Source organism: Anthonomus grandis, chromosome 8 (genome assembly GCF_022605725.1).
Source record: "Anthonomus grandis grandis chromosome 8, icAntGran1.3, whole genome shotgun sequence".
In the NCBI taxonomy this organism is placed as follows: Eukaryota; Metazoa; Arthropoda; class Insecta; order Coleoptera; family Curculionidae; genus Anthonomus; species Anthonomus grandis.
In genome coordinates this window covers 13,767,559-13,788,179 of record NC_065553.1, presented here as the reverse complement: position 1 = coordinate 13,788,179, position 20,621 = coordinate 13,767,559, and the positions used below count along the sequence as shown (strand labels likewise).

The 20,621-nt window shown below is 30.6% G+C and overlaps 1 protein-coding gene across 1 annotated transcript; it reads right to left on the bottom strand.

Annotated features, from left to right (window-relative positions):
• Positions 1 to 7,910: 7,910 nt before the first annotated feature.
• On the bottom strand, positions 7,911 to 19,237 carry LOC126739849 (U3 small nucleolar RNA-associated protein 4 homolog). Its single transcript, XM_050445666.1, has 11 exons — positions 19,019 to 19,237; positions 18,560 to 18,816; positions 16,673 to 16,928; positions 16,446 to 16,618; positions 16,158 to 16,386; positions 12,627 to 12,864; positions 11,948 to 12,131; positions 11,668 to 11,882; positions 8,284 to 8,460; positions 8,102 to 8,218; positions 7,911 to 8,046 (listed from the first exon to the last, which is right to left on the bottom strand). Exons 1-11 carry the CDS (start codon positions 19,120 to 19,122, stop codon positions 7,927 to 7,929), a joined length of 2,070 nt encoding a protein of 689 aa, XP_050301623.1. The 5' UTR covers positions 19,123 to 19,237; the 3' UTR covers positions 7,911 to 7,926.
• Positions 19,238 to 20,621: the final 1,384 nt, after the last annotated feature.

Genomic DNA, 20,621 nt, shown 5'->3' with positions numbered 1-20,621 from the left:
GACAATAAGAGTGTTCTTGGGAGATATAATTAAAAGCTGTTGTACGAAAAACGCAGAGATAAAGATTAGATAAGGTGTCTAAGTGGGTATTGTCTGGTGGCTTATTTTACTCATTTCTTGAGTAGGCGACACTAGCGACACTAAATCCATACAGGGATCGTCCAGTAGGGGATTCACTATCAAAGAAACTTTGCTAATCGTTCCAGTAAGTTCTATAAGTTTCCTCTCTTATTATTTTTTCCTAGAAAAAGTACATAGAGGTGGGAAAATTGTGATCAGGATTCAGGATATTTTATCGTCAAATTTATTAGTGAACTCGTCGTACTTATTGAAAAGGTAGTTAAATTCTCTAAATAACAATATAATTTTTAAATTCACTTCTCAAACTACCCAACTTTTACACTCGTAAGATTTGTGAAAAATAACTTTATAGTGCAACATAGAGCATGACAAAAATTTTGATGGCGGGAATATTCAGGGAACGATCTGTGTTGATGAAATATAGGAAATATTCCCACACTGCTTGTCAATTGTCACATTTTCTATCTAAATATCAATTTTATCATGACTTGATAATTAACTTTCAAGAGGGGACACTGCGATAGAATATGATCGATGATGTGAATTTGATGATTGATAAATATGAAATATATTAAGACCCTTCCGAGAATATTTCTATTACCTCATAAAAATATGCGTTAAAATTAGAAAAAAGGACTTTCCAACCAAAACTGGCCTAACCACCCAAATCCTTGTACCAAAATCACGATTTTATCTTAACTCATTAGAAACAATATTAATATAGAAAAAGTATGTAAATATTTTATCCAGTCCAGAAAAGTCGGCTAATAAATAAATATTTTGATGTTGCATTAAACGAAGTATGAAATTAGCCTTAAGACTATTAAAGCATCGCTAAAAAAATTAGCAAGAAATTATTCCTACCAAAAATAATAATTATGATAAAATAAAAGGGTATAATTGATTTTAGGAAAAAAATATATAAATAACCCTGTTTCCCGCTAGAAACCTAGAGAGATTTACTTTCAAGAAATTACAAAAAACAAAACTAAACAATTTTAAATTGTTGCTGGTTAACCCTAGTTTAGAGTACATTGACACTTATTCATATTGTTATTATTTACGATTCGATTTTATGCGATATTTTTTAATTTTAAGTTTTTTTATTGCGCAACGTTATCGGATTTGTAATGAAATCACGGTTGTTCTAATTTTAATCACAATTTAAATGTTTTTATATTATTGTAACATTTTTTCCATCCGTTAATACAACATTTTCGTATCAATTTTATAAAAAATACACATTATTTTTAAGATTTATAAGCCAATAATCGCATATTGATAAGGCTTATATGAAAGGATTTAGAACCGGATAATCTTCACAAGTTAACAGCTTACATATCAATAATTTTGACAATTTGCGAACGTTATAAATCTGATTCGTGTTGAGTTATTGAAATTATCCGGCTTATTTATTTCGAGTTTGCTGAAGTGATTTATAAAAATAGATGAAAATATTAATAAACTATTATAAATTTTCATACCGTGTTCAATTTTCACCTTCAACAATGTAAACACCTGAGTATTGGAAGGGTAGTTTGGGGTAGACGGGAGCGAAGAGGGATAAAAACTCGTACTATTTCTATTTCCAGTGAAGGTTGACGTCAAAATGACCAACATACAAGTCCAAAAATTTACATATATCTTTTTTAAAAGTCACTTTTTAACATAATCTCAAAATATCCGAAATAATATTCGAAGGATTCTCTTGTTCCTTATTTTTTATTTGCGCAAAATATATTTAATTTTGATTAAACTTTTCAAAAATTTTAGTTTCTTAAATTATAAACATATAGAAAATCTGATACCACTCAATTCTGTGGAATTTGCATAAGTAACTATATTTCAATATTCTATAATCAGGTTTGGAATAACATATTTCTCTAAGGAGACGTCATATCATTAGGAGAAATGAGATGACTCCGAGTATCAGAAAAACGAAAAAAACTTAAGAGTTCACGTACATACATTAGAATTTAAATTAATTTACTATAAAGAGGTAGGGGAATGTGATATTTAGTGCTGAAAGTGATATCCATTTACGTCACAACTTAAGCATGTCTTTGTCTTATGTCTTTGTATTGAGTTAGTGAATTTGGCTTCGTACTAAAAACGTTACTCTTCAAATGTCTTCAAAGAAACTGATCTGAATCTGAAGACTTAAGTTTGGAGATCTCGACGGCCACTCAATGGAATTTCGTCTGCCGATCCACTGACTCGGGAAAAGGGTTTTCAAAAACTGTAGTACTGGAGTGCTGAGATGGTTAGAAATGAATGTCATTATTATTATAATTTACATACTTCTTTTATTATTTCGATAATTCCTGGCTCTATTGAAACATGTCTCGTCCGTCAAGTTTCCAGGAATAAAGAAAGGTCATACAATGTGATATACAATATACTGGCGTTTTCGGATTGTACAATGTGTACGATCCGAGAATGCCAGTATTATACGCCTATAAATGAAAAGGCGTCCCTGTAGAAATCATAATTAAGGTGTTTGACCGTTTTTCCGAAAATACGAGAGTCACAAATATAGGTAAAACCCTTTAGTTAAGCCACTCTATATCTACTGCTTTGTTTTAACAGAGCAATCTGCACATTAACAGTAGATCCACTTAAACCATTCATTTTTCCATTGGTTTCGAGTAAGAAAATACTCATTACTAAAGATGCAAGTTCAATCATCTTCATTGTTGAGTTGACATATTATGCCAACCAGTTACAACGAAAACACAATTATTTTCTTAACCTGGTTTTGTCGTAAAAGCAAAATGCCAGAGTCCAAGATGCAAGATCCGATACGGAAAGCCCTATATTTGATAGCTTTAAGTCCGATTTTCATTCGAATTTTCTGTTGTTCATGTCTGTCCAGGCAGAACTGGCATAAGTAATGATTAGCCTCACATTCACTTTGTAACTCCTGAGCCTGGTTCTTAGTGAAAGTCTTTTATTCTGAATGTAGAAGTACGAGTTGGTGAAGTTGTGTACTTGCTTTCGCTGCTTGTTCTCTAGCGCTTGGGTGAAGTGTTGGTTGAGGAAAACACCCAGATACTTGATATAAGTAGTCCAAGGAACTTCAACCTTTCCACTTCAATCTCTCGTGTGGAGGTTTCTGGCGCCTCTTCGAAAATATAATCGCATGAGTCTTCCGTGGACTATATAGCCTCCATTGCTCTATTCATGGCATGAATGACGTGAGCGCAGCTTTTCTATTTTTCTATGCAGCCGACGTTACGATGGCCGTATCGTCGACAAACTTGTAGATCTTGGTAGACTCTAGTTTTGTAGATTTCTAGTTTTGTAATAAATATTTATTCATATTAATAAATACATTAAAAGCCTTTATAATAAACTAACAAATAGTAAAATATTGGTTAAAAATTATTGGCTTGTTTTGCTTCTGTTTTATCATTAGTCTAAATGATTTAAATAAAAATAGTTATACAGCCTGTTTAAATGTGCTTATACCATGCTCAAATTACAAAATTTACTGTTCTACTCTAATTTAATTCTACTAATTTTGTAACGCTTATCTCTTACAAAATTCGCAAAACACTGCAAAAAAATAGATTCTCAAGTGGTTCTTGCATTCGACGCATACTCGTCAAGTATTTACTTACGTACTTACGTGTAATCACATTTCTTTTAAATATCTATCGTACTAAGGATTTTTTGATAAATAAAACAGACGTTTTAAATCGTAATATGTATTAGCAGCTATATCTGCCTCAAAGAAGGAGATAATTATTCTAGAAACGATAATGGATTAAATTCTGCACATTGTTATTCTTGCTTGCTGCTACTTTACTAATTAACTTGAAAATCTTATCCACTACTATATTTACTACTATAATTGACTGCCTGATTTTTTCAAACTACAACGACATTACTAAAAGTTTCGTTCCTACTCATGTTACTTTTCACTATAGTTTATAATTGCTAGTTTTGTCCTTTTAATAGTGCTGTTTATTATATTCCATAGACTTAAAAAAATCTCCTGTTTCATCTACATTTAAATATAATTTTTATCATATGGCAGGTAATAGTATAATAATGTTTTTAGCAAAAACAGTTTTAAGTTTTTTAGCTTGCTCTCCAAGCTTCCAGTTAGAGAAATATTTTTAATGTGCTCAGTAGGACCCCTTATAAGGAATTATCGTTTACACATGTTATCTTTTTCCTTCTAAAATTTTGTGCTTATTTAATAAAATCATTAAGAAATAGGGATTCCAAATTCAGTAGTTTCCTCGTCTTTCTTTTCACAACTTTGTTTTCCACGCAACGCTTAATATTGCAATCAAAGCGCTTGCAAAAATTTCTTATTTTTTTTAATATTTAATAATTAATACAAACAAATTAATTACATACAATGTTTTAACAACAAACAACTATTTGTTGCACACTGTACTTTAATTGAGTTTCACTAATTTTACTGCCAATAAGCTATGTATGTATGTACATCATGTTATCTCCACAATTATTTTTTGTAATAAAATTTATGAGCTTTTCTAATTAGGACAACGTGAAATTAAATATCAAACTAAACATTTTAAATTACTAGCAGTCAAAAACATATTTTTGTATCATATGAAGGTAAAAACGTTGTATAAAACAACGGGAAAATTTTAATTTTTAGGATTTTATTAGAGTATATACATTATTATAGGATTTCCATCGGAATATGTATGTGCAACAGCAATAGCAGCAGAAATTGATGAGTTACTTAAGTCCTTAAACAAAAAAAAAACGTCAATCCTTATATATTTGTATGCTAGTCATAACAAAATTTTCAGTCTTTTTTAACAAATCAGAAAAAGTTGACTATAACCGTAAAAAAAGTAAAATTATTTTAAAAGATTTTCTTATTAATGTTGTCGCATTCCTAAATAATTTTCGTAAAACTTAAAATGCAAATACTAACAAAACCCAAGGATTTTTTGTTAATTTAATTTATATTACGGATATTGGCCACTTGCATTTGATTTATTGCTACGGTACTACGTGAATAGACAATATTTTAATTGGTTACACACCATATTTAATTCTTTTTCTCAATATTATCAAGAACACAGCCTACATGAATGAGCCAATGTTTTGTAACAAGCAATAGGAGCAATATATTTTATTATTTCTTAAATAGAAACTACCTGGCTTGTATCTCAAATAAAAAAATTTAATATAAAAGCGGTTTAACCCTTTCACTGCGCGGTGCTAAATTGAAGTGGTCGCCCAAAATTACCATTTTTTTGCGGCTTGCGAATATATTCGTCAAGAGCAGTTTGGTCCAATTTACCATATTCATAAATGATTTTTTTTTTATATTTACCGAAAAAAAATACAAAATAGTTTTCTAAATGCTAGTTTATTTTAATAAATGTTATACACGTTCAATATGGTATCATAAAAAAAAAAACATTTTGGATGAGTTACATGATCTAAAACTATTTATACAAAGTGCTACATCACAAGTTGGACACATATCTGCGACCTACCGTACGAGTGGAAACTGGTGTGTGAAATTTCGCGATAATTTGTTTAATCAGCATTAGATGAAAATCTTCAATTGACACATAATGCACGGTATTGCATTTATATAATTGGTAGGCATTCCAAACCGTGCAATCTAATAAGTGGAAAAATACTTTTTTGTACCATTTCATTGATTTGCGAACGCACTCTACAGAAGAAAGGAGCATATCTGATTTATCGACGGCACCCATGTGTTGATTATAATCAACAATGCAGCTGGGTTTCATGATCTTTCTTCCTGTTTGACAGTCTGTCTTTCCTGTCTCCTCGACGTCAGGTTTATGGCAACTTGACAACATGTTAACTTCCCTTTTATCTTGCCATCTTACTGCAAGCGGGTTTTCAGGTTACTTTACGTTTGTCGAGGCACCAGTGTAGACAATAAAATCAAGTATATAACTCGTGTCACAGTAGCATAATAAAAAAAAATTTACTCCAAACCGGTATCTTTTCGATGGGATATATTGTCGAAAAAAAACTCTACCTCTAAAAAGTAAAAAACTTTCGTTAATACGCATATTCTTGAATGGACAAAATGCTTCTTTGAATTTATTTTTTAGATGGTCGGCAACTAACCTTACTTTCTGCAAGGAATCTTTTTCTTCAGGTAAGGGACCATTATTATCAGTGAAGTGAAGTAATTTCGTTATTAGTAAAAATCTGTCTCTTTTCATAAGTCTGCTAAAAATTGGGGTTTTGATAAAATCATCAGTTGACCAATAAGAGTTTGATTTGTTTTTCTTTACATGTGGCATTAGTAATGCTACAGCAAAGTAAGAGCATATCTCCTTATATTCCACTGGCCGCCACCTCTTGATACGTGAATGTTCAGATTGGTCTTGCAATAATAAATAGTCGTAATATTTATTAGTTTCGGTCGCTATTTGTTCTACTAACTCTTGGGTAAAAAAAAATTCAAAATATTTTAGAGCTGAATTTTCCGTACCTTCGATTTTGCATCCACAATTTGCTGTCAATGCTGTCAAATTCATGTACCTTTGGGTCAAAAGCCTTAGTTGTCCATAAAAAGCTTCTCTCACTTTGAAACGCTGCAGCTTGCACTGGTTGATCACTACTGCTGTCTGAATCTTCACTTGACTCCACTAAGTTTGTTCTATTCGAAAAAAATTCCTCAATATTATTTTCTTCAGCGGGCGTTATGATGATGTCATCGTCCAATCGTCTTTATTCTAGAAGATAAAAAACCAATGTAGAAGCAGAAGATCGCGTACATCTCATAATTACAAAATATAAATTAATAAACCTTTTTTTCTGTACTTACGTCAAGCTCCATCGGCTCGTCAATCTCGTCATATTCACTCCGAGCTAATATCTCTTCCAACTCCCTATCTGTTAAATAGTTTTTAGACATAATTATCTCACTAACTAAAAGCTAAAAAGACCGATGAAAATGCCAAATAATCAAACAAACGTACTAGTAAATAGCGGAACACTACACTAGATTATCACGCCACAAGACCTGTTACATCATATCATCCCCATCCTTCGGATACTTTGCGCAAGTCCCGCGTCCCGCGGCGAGTCGAGAGAGGCACGAAAACAACGCTTGCAAATATATTCGTCAGGAGCAGTCCAATCCTATTTTTATTAGCGATGCGAGTTTACTCGTCTAGAGCAGTTTACGGCATAGCGAATAAATTCGTCCAAATCAGTTAAAGGGTTAATAATTATATACCAAATTTAGTAAATTGAAAAAAAATGGCTATGCATTGAATATAGTGCGGGATTTATCAATTTTACGACGACCGAAGTCAAAACTAGCGACATTTATGTTTGTATGGTATTTTATGCCCGAAAAATCTAATAGGAATTTATGTATTATGCTTATGTGTCAGCTTTTAACAGTTACCAACTTTAACAAAAATATGTTGTTCGGTTACTTTCAATCAGTAGTTGGAACATAAATACATTAAAGTTACATAGACGTTAAACAAATAAGATCCAAATTATTGGCGTTATTTCGCTACTTCTTTTGCTTATCAACTCCCATTTTTGTTTTTATGCCCTTAAGGTACTTAAAAAAGAATTCTGGTGTAAAAATAAAAATGAAATATTTAAATTAATAAAAATGGGATTCCCACTTTAATTTAATAATACAAATTTTGAAACATTTATCTCTTTTATAAAATACGCAAAACGAGGCAAAAAAATAATTTTTCAAGTGGTTTTTGCATCCACTTACTATTTACCACTTACATTCTACTTACCTGGAATCGTTCATACATACTTCGTTTGTATATAAAACCTACTAATTGTTTTCTGATAAATAAAACATGTTTTAAATCGTAATATTTATTTAGCACCAAACGATTTTTGCGCAAAGGCAGGAGGCAGCTTCTCTAAAATCGACAATGGATTAACTTCTACTGCTACTAATTCGTTTTCCGATAACGTTGATAAATGCACCAAATGCTAAAAGAAAACACTCATTACAAAATACAAAAATTCATCAATTTTTAATTGTTACCTTGTATTTTTGGATTGTGGTAATATTAAGTGAATCCCCGTTTCCGCAATCTCCATTTATCAAAGGCTTATTATTCTTTCTGGCAACTTTCCCGGAAGGTGGATTATCGACGATTATCTGTAAAAAAATATTTATCGCCATAATTTATTGCGAATTGACAGATAATTGCGTTATCGTCTTACATGATTTTTTCGAATTACCACGATATTGCTGTCGTCGTGAACCAAAATCAGATTTTTATCTCTTGAATCAAAAGCAATATTTCTAATGGGATGAGACCTCAGTTTCCAAGAGGGGGAAGATTCCAGCTGATCACATAAAGTGGTGAATCGTTGCATTTTAATATTGTATTCTTGAATCTAAAAATAAATAAATACCACGTTATTTCTGTTAATATACAGGGTATTTCCTAGACATAAGTTACAAAAATTTAGATAGTTTTAGAAAAATCATAGTTGGTCTAGGAAGCTCAGGTTAAAAAAAAAACCTATACATTTTTGTAATTTACATACACGTTTTAAGCAAGATAATTAAAATAAGTAAATAAATAAAATAATATGAGGGGATTAATGGTTACCTGCTTTGCTCAAATTGGGATCAACTATTATATCAAATTTTAATTCCGTATTAAAACAAATCATTGACATAGGTTCCTAGGGTAAAAATTATACATAATTTCAGATAGGGGAATCCTAGTGATCCTAAATTAAAAAGAAATGTTTTTTACATAAAAATTTTGCAAAAAAAAATAATATAGACAGACTGGATCTCTAGAGAGGAGGAATAACAAAACTTCTGTTGCTTGATAGCACTTGTAGTACGATGCGGGCAGATGGTTTGTACAAGAAGTATATTGATAATATAGAATCTAATATCACAAATAATACTAAAATTTGTGCACTTATGTAAATTAAAAAAAAAATAATAACAAGATATTTGCTATGAAGCAGAACATTTCTGTGCTATACACTTTTCAAGTGCATATGAAAATATACAAAATAGAAAAAAAAAACACATGTTCTTACATCTTCTCACCTCAAAAACACAGTTAACACATCTGTTTTAAATCTAAAAAGATCGGGCATGTTTAGGTAAATTTCCGGATGAATGGAAATTATCTTTCCTCAGTACAAATTAGAAAAATAGTGACAGTGACAGAATAAACGATATAAAAAATTACCGACCAATTTGCAAAACTATTTGAATCCTTAGACACATCTTAAAGCATGCGATTAGATAATCGTCTAACATAACAAAGCAGCATGGGTTCTTAAAAGGCAAATCTATTACAATTAACATTTTACTTTGCTTGAGTGTGGACATGTTATTAATTTAATACTCCGATTTCTCCAAGGCATTCGACAAGGCTGATATCGACCTTTTCATCCTCAAGTTACAAGAATACTGTGTTACGATGGATTAAGTCTTACCTTACTAACAGGTTTCAAATAATTATATAAACGATAATCAACTTTTAAAGTGTCATCGGGTGTTCCTCAGGGCAGACAGTTGTTTACCTGATTTATCATTCAATATTTTCATTTCTCTATGCTTTAAACATTGCCTATTTAATTGTTTTGTTTGTCGAAAACCTCAAGATTTTCATTACCATTGGTGGTCCCCAAGCTACACGATATCTACAAAACGATCTTAACAATTTTAATTAATGGTCTAAAGAAATGTTTTTTAACCATGATAAGTGTTAGTACATTCAATTTGCAAAAAGGAATAATCCGATATTAAAGTCTTACAAAATTGACGGATTTTTGTAAAAAAAATTGTAATATCGCCAGAGGCCTTGGAGTTTATGATGATGAAATTATCATTTAGTCATCACATTGAATATTGCTGTAACAAGGTATATAAAATGCTTGGCTTTTTGAAGGGACATACTGAAGATTTTGATAATATATTTACTATAAAATTATTATACATCTTTAGTTAGATCACCCTATCATGGGACACATATTGATAAAATTAAGCATATTTACGCAAAATTTCTATAATACACTAACTGTTTAATTTTCGTGCTCCTATTAACATGTGAAAGTAATATATTTCATTCACACTTTCACTGAACTTTGTAATAATAGGATGATGATACATACAAATAAAACAAATCTTGACATCTTTAATTTGAGATATAAGTTAAATGTCCATATAAGTTAAACTTGATTTTTTATTCAATACTTTAATGTTACTTTTTTGTTAAATTGGGCGCTAACCCGTTCACTTATTAAATTAAATAATAAATTAATGCAATTGACTTTTTCCAATTCATTACAAATGTGCTTGATAACAAGACATCTAAATTCTGATCCTTTCAGTATGTGAGATAGACTTCAGTATGTCAGTATGTGAGATAGACTGGATAAAATAGACTTATTTAATATTACTTTATCCCAACTAAAAGGAATATTAAAAGCAATGTAATTGATCTATAGTTCGGTGCAATAACTTAAATTTAGGATTGTTCTTTGTAATAGAATTAGTTACACAGTGTAATATAATCTGTGGTACAAGTGCAAATAAATAAATCACATTGCCAACTATATCAAGAATATGTTTTCTCTTTTCTTATCTTGAATGAAAATTTAGTGGTGTAACAAATGATTGAACTAATTTTTTTTTTACCTGACACGATGACATAAAAATCCTAAATTAATTGCCCAAATACAAAAAATTAAATCTAATGACCGTCAACTTCTAAAATACTACTGATAAAAATTATATTTTTCATGAAGAAATTCGGACTTCAAAAAAAATCTAATGGAATTTTGAATATCGGGATAGTTTAAAGTGATCTGATAGAAGGAAAAGAGTCAAATCAACAAACTTCTATAGAGTCTAAGCCTCGAAGTTGTCATTATTAAAATTCAATTTTGATAATTAGTTAAGTATTTGTAACCTCCCCATATACCAACGAAAAATGCATATTAGCTGTATAAATTGCTTACAGTTTTTTATTAATAAATAATGTTTTAGCGTTGCAATATCCATGATTTTAATAAAAATAAAATTGCACATAAAAATTTTGATTGCGGGTGAACTTTAAAAAACGAACAAAAAAATTAATAAAATTCATATAAACTACAGTGTTTGTTTACTTTGGAACAAGTAAATACTTTTGCAACTGAAAAATATTGAATTATTTATGTGTTCTTTAATTTAGACCTTTAATCTATTTGAAGATAAAATAAATGTGTAATAGTAACAGTTTGTACAGATGAAACACAAATTACATTGAGAAAGGGAAAGAAAACATCGCTCCGTGTGCACGTTGAAAAATAGTAGGAAATAGCAAACTTTGAAATTGAATAACTCCGTTATTTAAAGTAATAAAAATTTTCCGATTGCACAACCTTAAAAATCTAAAAATACGTGAAAATTGAATTTTTGGATAAACATGTTTCTGCTTAGATATTATACTTAGAGGAAGCAATTTGTGTTTCAATTAATAAACTAAAATCCTAATAAGTCAAATTTTTTCAATGACTGGTCGCGGTTAGAGTAGTTGTTTGACTGTATTATTTTATACCTTATCATTGAAAACTGACATTTGTTACCTTATTATCCGCATACGCCACCAGTACACAACTACTATCCAAACTAAAATTAAGCGCTGTAACTCCAATATCACACCTCGGCAATTTTAGCAAGAAGGAATATCCATCGTCGGCATCAAACGTATAAACAACAATATTACTTCTTACATCTGCGGCAACTAAATATTTTCCACAGTTTGAAACTACTAAGTGGGTTATTGTATCTGAGAAATGGGCTGGAAAAAATTGAATCGTTTTTTAAATAAAATTAGATTAAATAATAGCATATGGGTTTATTTACCTCGATTTCTTTCAATTCTTTGACTGATAAAAGGATCAGAATTGTCCATATCGTATACAACAATGGTTCCACTATTTAGGGCAACAATCAACTGGTTGGTTTTATTATTGAAAACTGCCTGAACACAGGGGATGTTACTGTCATCTAAATCATCAATTTTTGACAGGTTTGGTTTTTCCTTTTTCTAAAACATAAAATTTAATAATCGTCTTTATAGTCAATTAGTACCAAATAAATTTAAAGAAACCAATACGATAGGTAATTTAGTAGACTTTGTTTGAAATTTGATCTATCAGTAGAATGGTTATAAGGAACCTTTTGACATATTCAGTTGTTTTCAGTCACTTCCGGTTTAACCTCATTCTAAATGGTATATTGTTACGAACTTCAATGGAAAATCATATTCTGGGAACAATAATACCGCATTTGCTATTTTTTGTTTTATAATAACTTTTTTTAAATTTTAAACTAGAAGGGCCATGAATATGTTAAAAGCTTTAATTTCTAATCAAATAATCACCAAAAGTAATAGTTTTCATTGTATGTTATTAGTTACATCTTTTACGCGCCTAATTATATGAAAGGTAAAATACTTTTCATTAAAAAAAAATCTTAAAATCCGTTTGGTCCCTAATAACTATAGAATACATGATATATAATATTGTAGTAATTAACTTACATAAGTAAATGCGTAAAGCCTAAACCCAGAAATTGTGCCCACGAATATATAGTTTCCATTAGCTGATATGCACGCACAAGACACTCCTTCCGGCTCATCTTCCTCGTTCCAATTTTTACCAAGTTTTTGAATAACAACAAGTTTTTTGGGTTTCGTTAGGGGCTTGACAATTCCCCTGTAATTTGGATTCACCTTTTCACATTGAGATAGACTCCACAGCTCTACATGTTTAGAATGCCTAAAATAATTACTAACACTGATAGTTTGTATTAACTAGATAACATATGTGTAAATCTCCAGCAAACATTACAATCTTGTAAACTTATGGCATACAAGACAAAATTTCAGTTAATAAATTTCCTTCCTGTGGTTTTCTCAAGATTTGAAATCAGGGCTTATTGACAAAAAGTTTAAGTACACAGGTAGTAAAAATGAGCATTTAGCATTTTCTGAACTTTGAACGCTCTTTCTGGACGTTATAATAGTAATTATTGTTTGAGAAAGATATTTCTTATAATCTAAAGTCATATTGGCCAGATAAGATCATTGCGAAATTATAGTACCTAATTATGTAAGGGAGATGTAATACAATGATTAAATAGTTGTTTCATTACATGAAATTTAGAAAGTTGGATTTTCTTTTCTGAACTTAGAAACCTCTAATACTATAACCATATTATGTTTACAATTAGAAGATCTTTTTGAATCTCTACTTCAACTTCAACAGTTCCAACTAATATTTTAAGTGAACCATTCGAAAAAGTTCAATATTACTTGCTATGTAGATATTCTTTTGCAAAGATTATTAATCTTTATTTTGAATCCTCAGTTTTCGCAAATTAATGTAAAAAAAATAAGTGCTCTTTATTGCAGGTTACACAAACTATTGCACACTGATTGAATTTTTTACAAGGATTTATTATAGCGCAATAATATGGTACCCTGATAGGAACACAGCCAGTTGGATGAACTTAGTGCAAGGTATTTTTAATACGATGATTTAAAATCAAGAATTTTACTGTTGTTCACTTTTCTTTGGGCTTTTAATTAAATATATTCAGAGATTTATAAACATTAAACAATGCATATATCTAGAAAATGTGTAATGCAAATCACATATTAAACACTCATGATTCTTAATTGGATTTCAAAGAGCACATTGACCGAAATGTTGTTTAAAAGGCCCATCGTGTTATATAATAACCTTATATTATAATTCGAACACTTCTGCAGTATTCCATAGTCGAATGTGAGTGTTAGCATCAGTTGCATCAGATAACAATTAATTTTAAGTTCATGATACAAATTATATTAATTTAGTAATTACACTTTGCAGAAAAGTGACATAAGTCAATGCAATTTACTTACATTAAAATATAATTTATTATCATTTGAACACTTATTATCTTTAATTTAACATTAGATCAAATACTTAGGCAGAAGTTACTAATAAAGCAAGGATGGTATCGTCCAACCAACTAGACTTTATACTCTATCGGGGTTAATTCCCATATCATTAATATAAGACTCTACCAAAGTATTAAGCAATGATCTACTGAAATATTAATATATGATTTTAAAATTTGACCATATGTTGTGCGGAATAGAAGCAATGTGGTTTTGGAGGTTTTTTATAATTTTAAATTCCAAATAAATGGCTTTTATTTTCATCATTTTATAAATATTATGTAACCTATTTTTATCGTAATTTTTTGAATTATAGAAATATTAAACCAAACTGGATATCACTTTGCACTACTCTTTATTATTTGGATACATAGATCATATACAGCTTTTTTACAAAAGGCCTTGACAGTTGTATTCACATCTGCATAAACTCCCAATTAGTCTGTCTAATTTTCTATAATGTGATCTACTCCTCAACTCCAAACCTTTCAGCTCTGCGCTGGACCGGATGGGATTCCGGCATTCTTCCTAAAGAAATGTGTTTAGTGTTCTTACGAAACCAATACTGTTCATTTTTAACAAAATCTCTAGGTACTGGTTCTTATCCCACTCTCTGGAAGAGAAGTTTTCTAAAACCCATTTTTAAATCTGGTAGTAGAAATGAAATTTCCAATTATCGGGCTGTGTGTAACCAATCTGAGTTGCCAAAGCTGCTTGACTGCCTAGTCAGTCATAGGATTGCCTGGAGTTTTAAATCTTTATTTAATCCTAAGCAATTTGGATTTATAAAAGGCAGATCTACTGATGCTAATTTGGTGCTGTATGTCAACTACCTCTACCGCTGCTTGGAGAAGGGACTTCAGGTTGACTCAATATATACAGATTTTTCCAAGGCTTTTGATAGGGTTAACCATGGGGTACTCTTACAGAAGCTTAGGGCTTTAGGTATTATGGGGCCTCTTCTTCAGTGAATCTCACAGGGCTCTCACTCAGGCCCTGTTTTGTTTTGCCTCTTTTTGATTGATTCAGTTTGGAAACTTCAAAATTGTCGTGTGCTAAGGTTTGCTGATGATGTGAAGCTTAGCTTAGGCTTATTACATCCCTTTTTTATGCTGTGCTCCTACAAAAAGACCTTAATTTGTTCTTTGATTGGTGCCACTTGAATAGAATGTCCCTTAATATCAATAAGTGCCATAAGATTACTTTTTCTAAGCAAAGAAACCCTATTGCTTTTCTTTATAAAATAAATAATGTAGCAATTGGTGTCAAAACAGAGGTTTTTGACTTAAGAATATTTATTGACTCCAGGTTGTCTTTTAAGAGTCACATCAATCAGGTGACTGGTAGGGCAATGAAAATGCTGGGTTTTATCCAACGGTCTACAACTAATTTGTCTTTGTTTACTTTTAGATTACTTTATTGCTCTCTTGTTAGGCCCATCTTGGAGTATGGCTCAATTGTGTGGTCCCCGTCATATACCTGCTACATTAAACGGATTGAAAAAACTCAAAATAAATTTTTAAGGGTGGCTTATCAGTGGGTCACCCACATTAGAGTCACGAAGAACATTATTCAACTTATGTTTTATGCATAAGGTTTTAAATGCTACTATAGATTGTCCCGAGTTATTGTCTTTTTTTAAACTTAGTGTGCCTTCCAGATTGAATAGACAATCAGAAATATTTTCAGTCCCATTCCACCATACCAATTATGGTATTAATGAGCCAATTACACGAATGGCTCGAAGTGCTAATGGTCTGTCAGGACAGATAAGCTTTTTTGACTTTAGGATTACATCTTTTAAGGGGCAGTTAGAGAATATTATTTCGTAGGGCTTTAATTAATTAACTCATCTACACCTTTCATTGATTTATAGATAGTTTTGTATCTGAATATATATGTTTGTATGGGTATGCTATGTAACACTTTTGTAAATGGATTCCGTAAATAAATAAATAAATAAATAATTTCTATTTTTTTTTAATTACTTAACTATGATTTTGGAGAAAATCAATTTGCTTAAGGAATTTATAAGATCAAATAAAATTAAATGCCAGTGATGATTAAATTATAGGGAATTATTAAGGAACTTTAGAGACAATTTTGTAAAGTTAACTTTCTTACCTTAATAAAATAAATCTATTTTCTCCGGATTTGTCTGATGGGGCAACATAAACACAAGGACTCTGTAGCACAGGGGCATATTTCACTAATGTCTTTGGAGGATGATAGCTACAAACCAAATAACTATCAATACCGGCCGAATATAGTCTTCCCTTATTAAACACCATGGCTCGAACATCATGCTCATGAATTTTTCTCTGAATTGATTTGACCCACTTCACATTGGACCCTGGAAACAGTATAAAAATAACTGTAATTCTATAGCACACAAATTAAATATTATCTTACCAACTTTTACTTTTTGATAATTAGAAATCAAAGGATCAACTCCAGCTGAATACATTGATTCTTCGTTTTCGTCGAGGCAAATGGCAGTTATGTCAGCCTTGTGAGACTGGTAACTTTCTATCTGAGCCCCTAATTTGCCATCCCATAATGTGACAACACCTCGGGAATCACCACTTAAATAACATTCTATTAAATAATTCTTTGAAATAAACCAAATATTTTTATACCTGAATATTGTAAAATCATTTAAAACTTCCAGGCACCACACAATAGTATCTTTCTTGGCCTCTGATCTGCCCAATACCATTTTATGTATAGCATGTCCAGATTTGACATTCCAAATTCTTATGGCATTAATGCTACCTGCCACTACAAATTCTCCAGTTTTATTATATTTGAGGCACAAGATTCTTCCTTCTTGTTTATCCAGGAACTTTTTAAATTCAGCTCCTTCTTCTGTTACTTCATAGATGTTAACATAACCTAAAGAAAAATATTAGTAATTTCTTTATAACTAATTATTTACTGTGATCAATGTGTAGGAAAAAGGTTGGGAACTTATAACAATTACTATATTAAGTAGTATTTTGATAATAACCTTAGTTTATTAATTTAAGAATTAAAATAATCTAAGATTAAATGTTTTGTATATTTTCCTAAATATTTATGTTTTTATATAATTATGTTTATTGTAGGACATTGACTGTAACCTAAAACAAATATTTTAGGTGGCAATTTAATTTTTTTCCCTACAGCTTTATCAATAAATATTTTCTTATGATACTAAAGCATTTTTTCACTTTGACTTTGACTGCTATTATAATTTGTACTTGAAAAATAACACCGCTATATTTATTACAGAATGTGAATAAAGATATTCAAGAAATTAACATAAAATGCTAGCTAGATGGTAAAGCTAATTACAGATAATCAAACCTAATTTACAACTATTAGATTCAGTAATCTGAAATCATATACAAGGTGGTGTAAACATTAAAACTTGCATACAATTATAATAAATCAAGTCAAATCAAATTTATTACCATTTATGCTTTATAAAACATTATAAACAATTTGAAGTTTTCTAGTAATTGGTAAAATGTTATCTAGGTAACTTAATATCAAATATGATCAAAAAACTTAGGAGCACATAAGATGTCAAATTTTTTGGGATTGAACATGGTTATTCATTTCAGATCATATATTACATTACGACAATGACCAACATATATATCTGTTTTCTCTTTTCTATACATAAATGAACAAGCTGATAAAATATGAAGCTGTTGAAGATTAAAAATATTGATAAATTTGTTTTATGTTTCCCCAAAAGCAATAATTCCATAACTAAGTTGGAAGTAGGTTAGTAGCATGTTCTTAAAGAAGTTAATGATTCCACAAGAGCTGTATGTACCAATATAGACCATTTTTCTGATGAAATTTCTCTTACAATTAGAAAAATTCTATAAAAGTTTTCTTAGTTTTGTTACTACGGAATCTATATGTTCTCTACATTTAAAGTGTTTATCAATAAGTATTATTTATGTCCTAAGTATTTTGTTTTCTTGGAACTAGTTGATTTTTTTCAGATATATTTTATCAAAACTAGGTGTATCAAGGTTTAGTGGTAAAAATGTTATATATTTAATCTTCTATAGGTTTAGTTAAAGTTTAAATGTTACATGCCAGTTTATAATTTTGTTTATACCAGTAGTTACTTTGCCCCTTGCTTCTTTCACTGTTCTACTCTTAAATATGACTCCATTGTCATCAACGTATGCAACAGGGACTGCATCGACATTTAGTTTTAAAAGTGAATTTATCGGGCCTAACATATGTGGTATACCCGTTTCTGGGTATTCCTGTGTGCTGCTCTCTTGATTACAGATATCTGCCAGACACTTAATACAGTGCCTTTCACTCAATAATGCTCCAGAACATCCAAAGGCCTTCATAAACATGACATTGGTTTTTTCAAGATTATTAAGATTTTTTGTTACAGTTGAAATAATATAAATATTGATATAAAAATATCATACTTAAAGGTTAATGCCTTTTGTGCATAAATATTATGTATTTAATTCTTAATCATATACAAATTTTTAATATCAAACCTCTTTCCGTTCCTATGGCTATATGATCACCAACAGCATCAATACATGTAGCAGCTTCTCCAGTGACAGCCCATTTATTTTTAAATCCTATGCTGTACAAATCATATTCTACTAAAAAACCATGTAATCCGACACTAAACAGTCTATTCTGAGACCAACATAGGCCTTCAATAGTAAAATTTTCCAAATCACAGGGAAAGGTTTTCTCAATGAATGGAATATGAGTTAGGTTCCATATTTCTAGGCTTGCGTTTGATCTAAAAGAACAGAATATAGATTTATTTGATATTCTACAATAGCATGGTAAATTTAGGGCGTTTTTATTGACTTATTTATTAACAAATTGTGTGACATGAACATAAAACATTAATATTACAATATTACATAAAAATGAACAATATTTGCCTTTTAATTACTAATTAAACCGCTTATAAAGTAAATAGAAGTCCCAAGTCTTACCTGGCTATTGCCAACTTGTTTTCACGTCTATTCAATGCAATGGAATATATGGCGCTTGGCTCCGGTGAATAAAATCCAACATTATGAATTTTGCATTCAGGCATCCTAATGTTTTTAGTAATAAAGTAATATTTAAAAACTTAAAGGCAATTCTTATAAAATTATTTTAAATTTCCATGCAATAGCAAGCAACAACAAAAACATAACCACACTTTTGCACGTGACAGTGACACATGACGCGATTGACAGCGAGAAATATGACGTAAATATTGTTAGGCCGCATCCACATATTATAATCGCGGATCACAAACTCGGAATGACGAATAGTATTCTTTCTTACGTTCATAGATTGCCTTATAAGCTACATTTTGCTTATTTGCCTTATAGGCTACATTTTGCATCGACACGTAGTAATGTTTAAAATGTATTATAATTTATAATTCAGTAAAATATGTACACTCTCCGAATCATTGAAATATAAACCAGCCCACATTTGGTTATTATATTTATACACAATACATATTACAAGTGAACCTTAAAAAGAATATTCAGAAGCTCCACTTGTAGCTTTACAAGTAATTCCTAGTTAATCACGTTCAAGAATATTTTCTTAATTAAAGCCGAGCATGACAAGGGACCACCAAATGGTATAGGAGGAATTTGTAACCACACTGCAGATCGTGTACTGGTATATGGGAGTTGCTGGATTATCAATCGTTCAAGAGCTTTTGAAAGATAATTGTCCTGGTATAACGTTTTCTGATATTGCGGTTGCTGATGTCCGAAAATTTGCTGCAGAAATCAATGCAAGTAAAATTTGAACTTTTAGGGGTACCATGAAAGTCCGTCGAGTGACAAGCTATGTTCACACCAAAAACATTACGTTCATGATAAAGATCGATAGTCTAGTGAGAATTACCTTATATTATGATTATCTTATGTCCTGCCATGATCCAAATATAAAGTAAATAGTTTGAAGTCTGACTTAATTGATTACTCTTGGTACATATGTACTTGTTAACTTAAAATGAAAACTTAATCAAGTTATTCGTAGCAATATGATGAATTTAGAGCCGGATCTAGATCTTCACTAAGGTCGTATATAAGTAGGTATACATATTTTCAAGTTATTTATATATTTATTGCAGTGGGTAATTACAAATAAGCATAGGTACATTGTTAATGAAAACAGATATGTGAAAATGTTCCACTCATTTATAGTAGTATAGTATAGATAGCTTGAATTCGAAAAAAAGTTATTTTTGGTAAAAAATTTGATATGAAAAATTAAAAATCTGAAACATCGGAGGTCGATATCTCGGCTTCTATGAGCACTATCGGGAAAATTTAAACGGTTTTGGTTTAGTTTTGTTCTTCTGAATCCAACGAGACCATCCGCAAAGCTCATAGCTCTCATATTATCAAAGATCTCGCATTTTTAGGGCCCATTTTTGGGCTCAAAAACGGGCCCAAAAAATGCCTTTTTCCAAATTTTCAAAGTCCTCCCATTCTTTTAGTTCTGCTCGGATCCCGTTATAACCCGGTGTTTTCGTGATGTAGGTGATCAGAGCAATCCACTGATGTAATTAGGTCAAATTCAAAA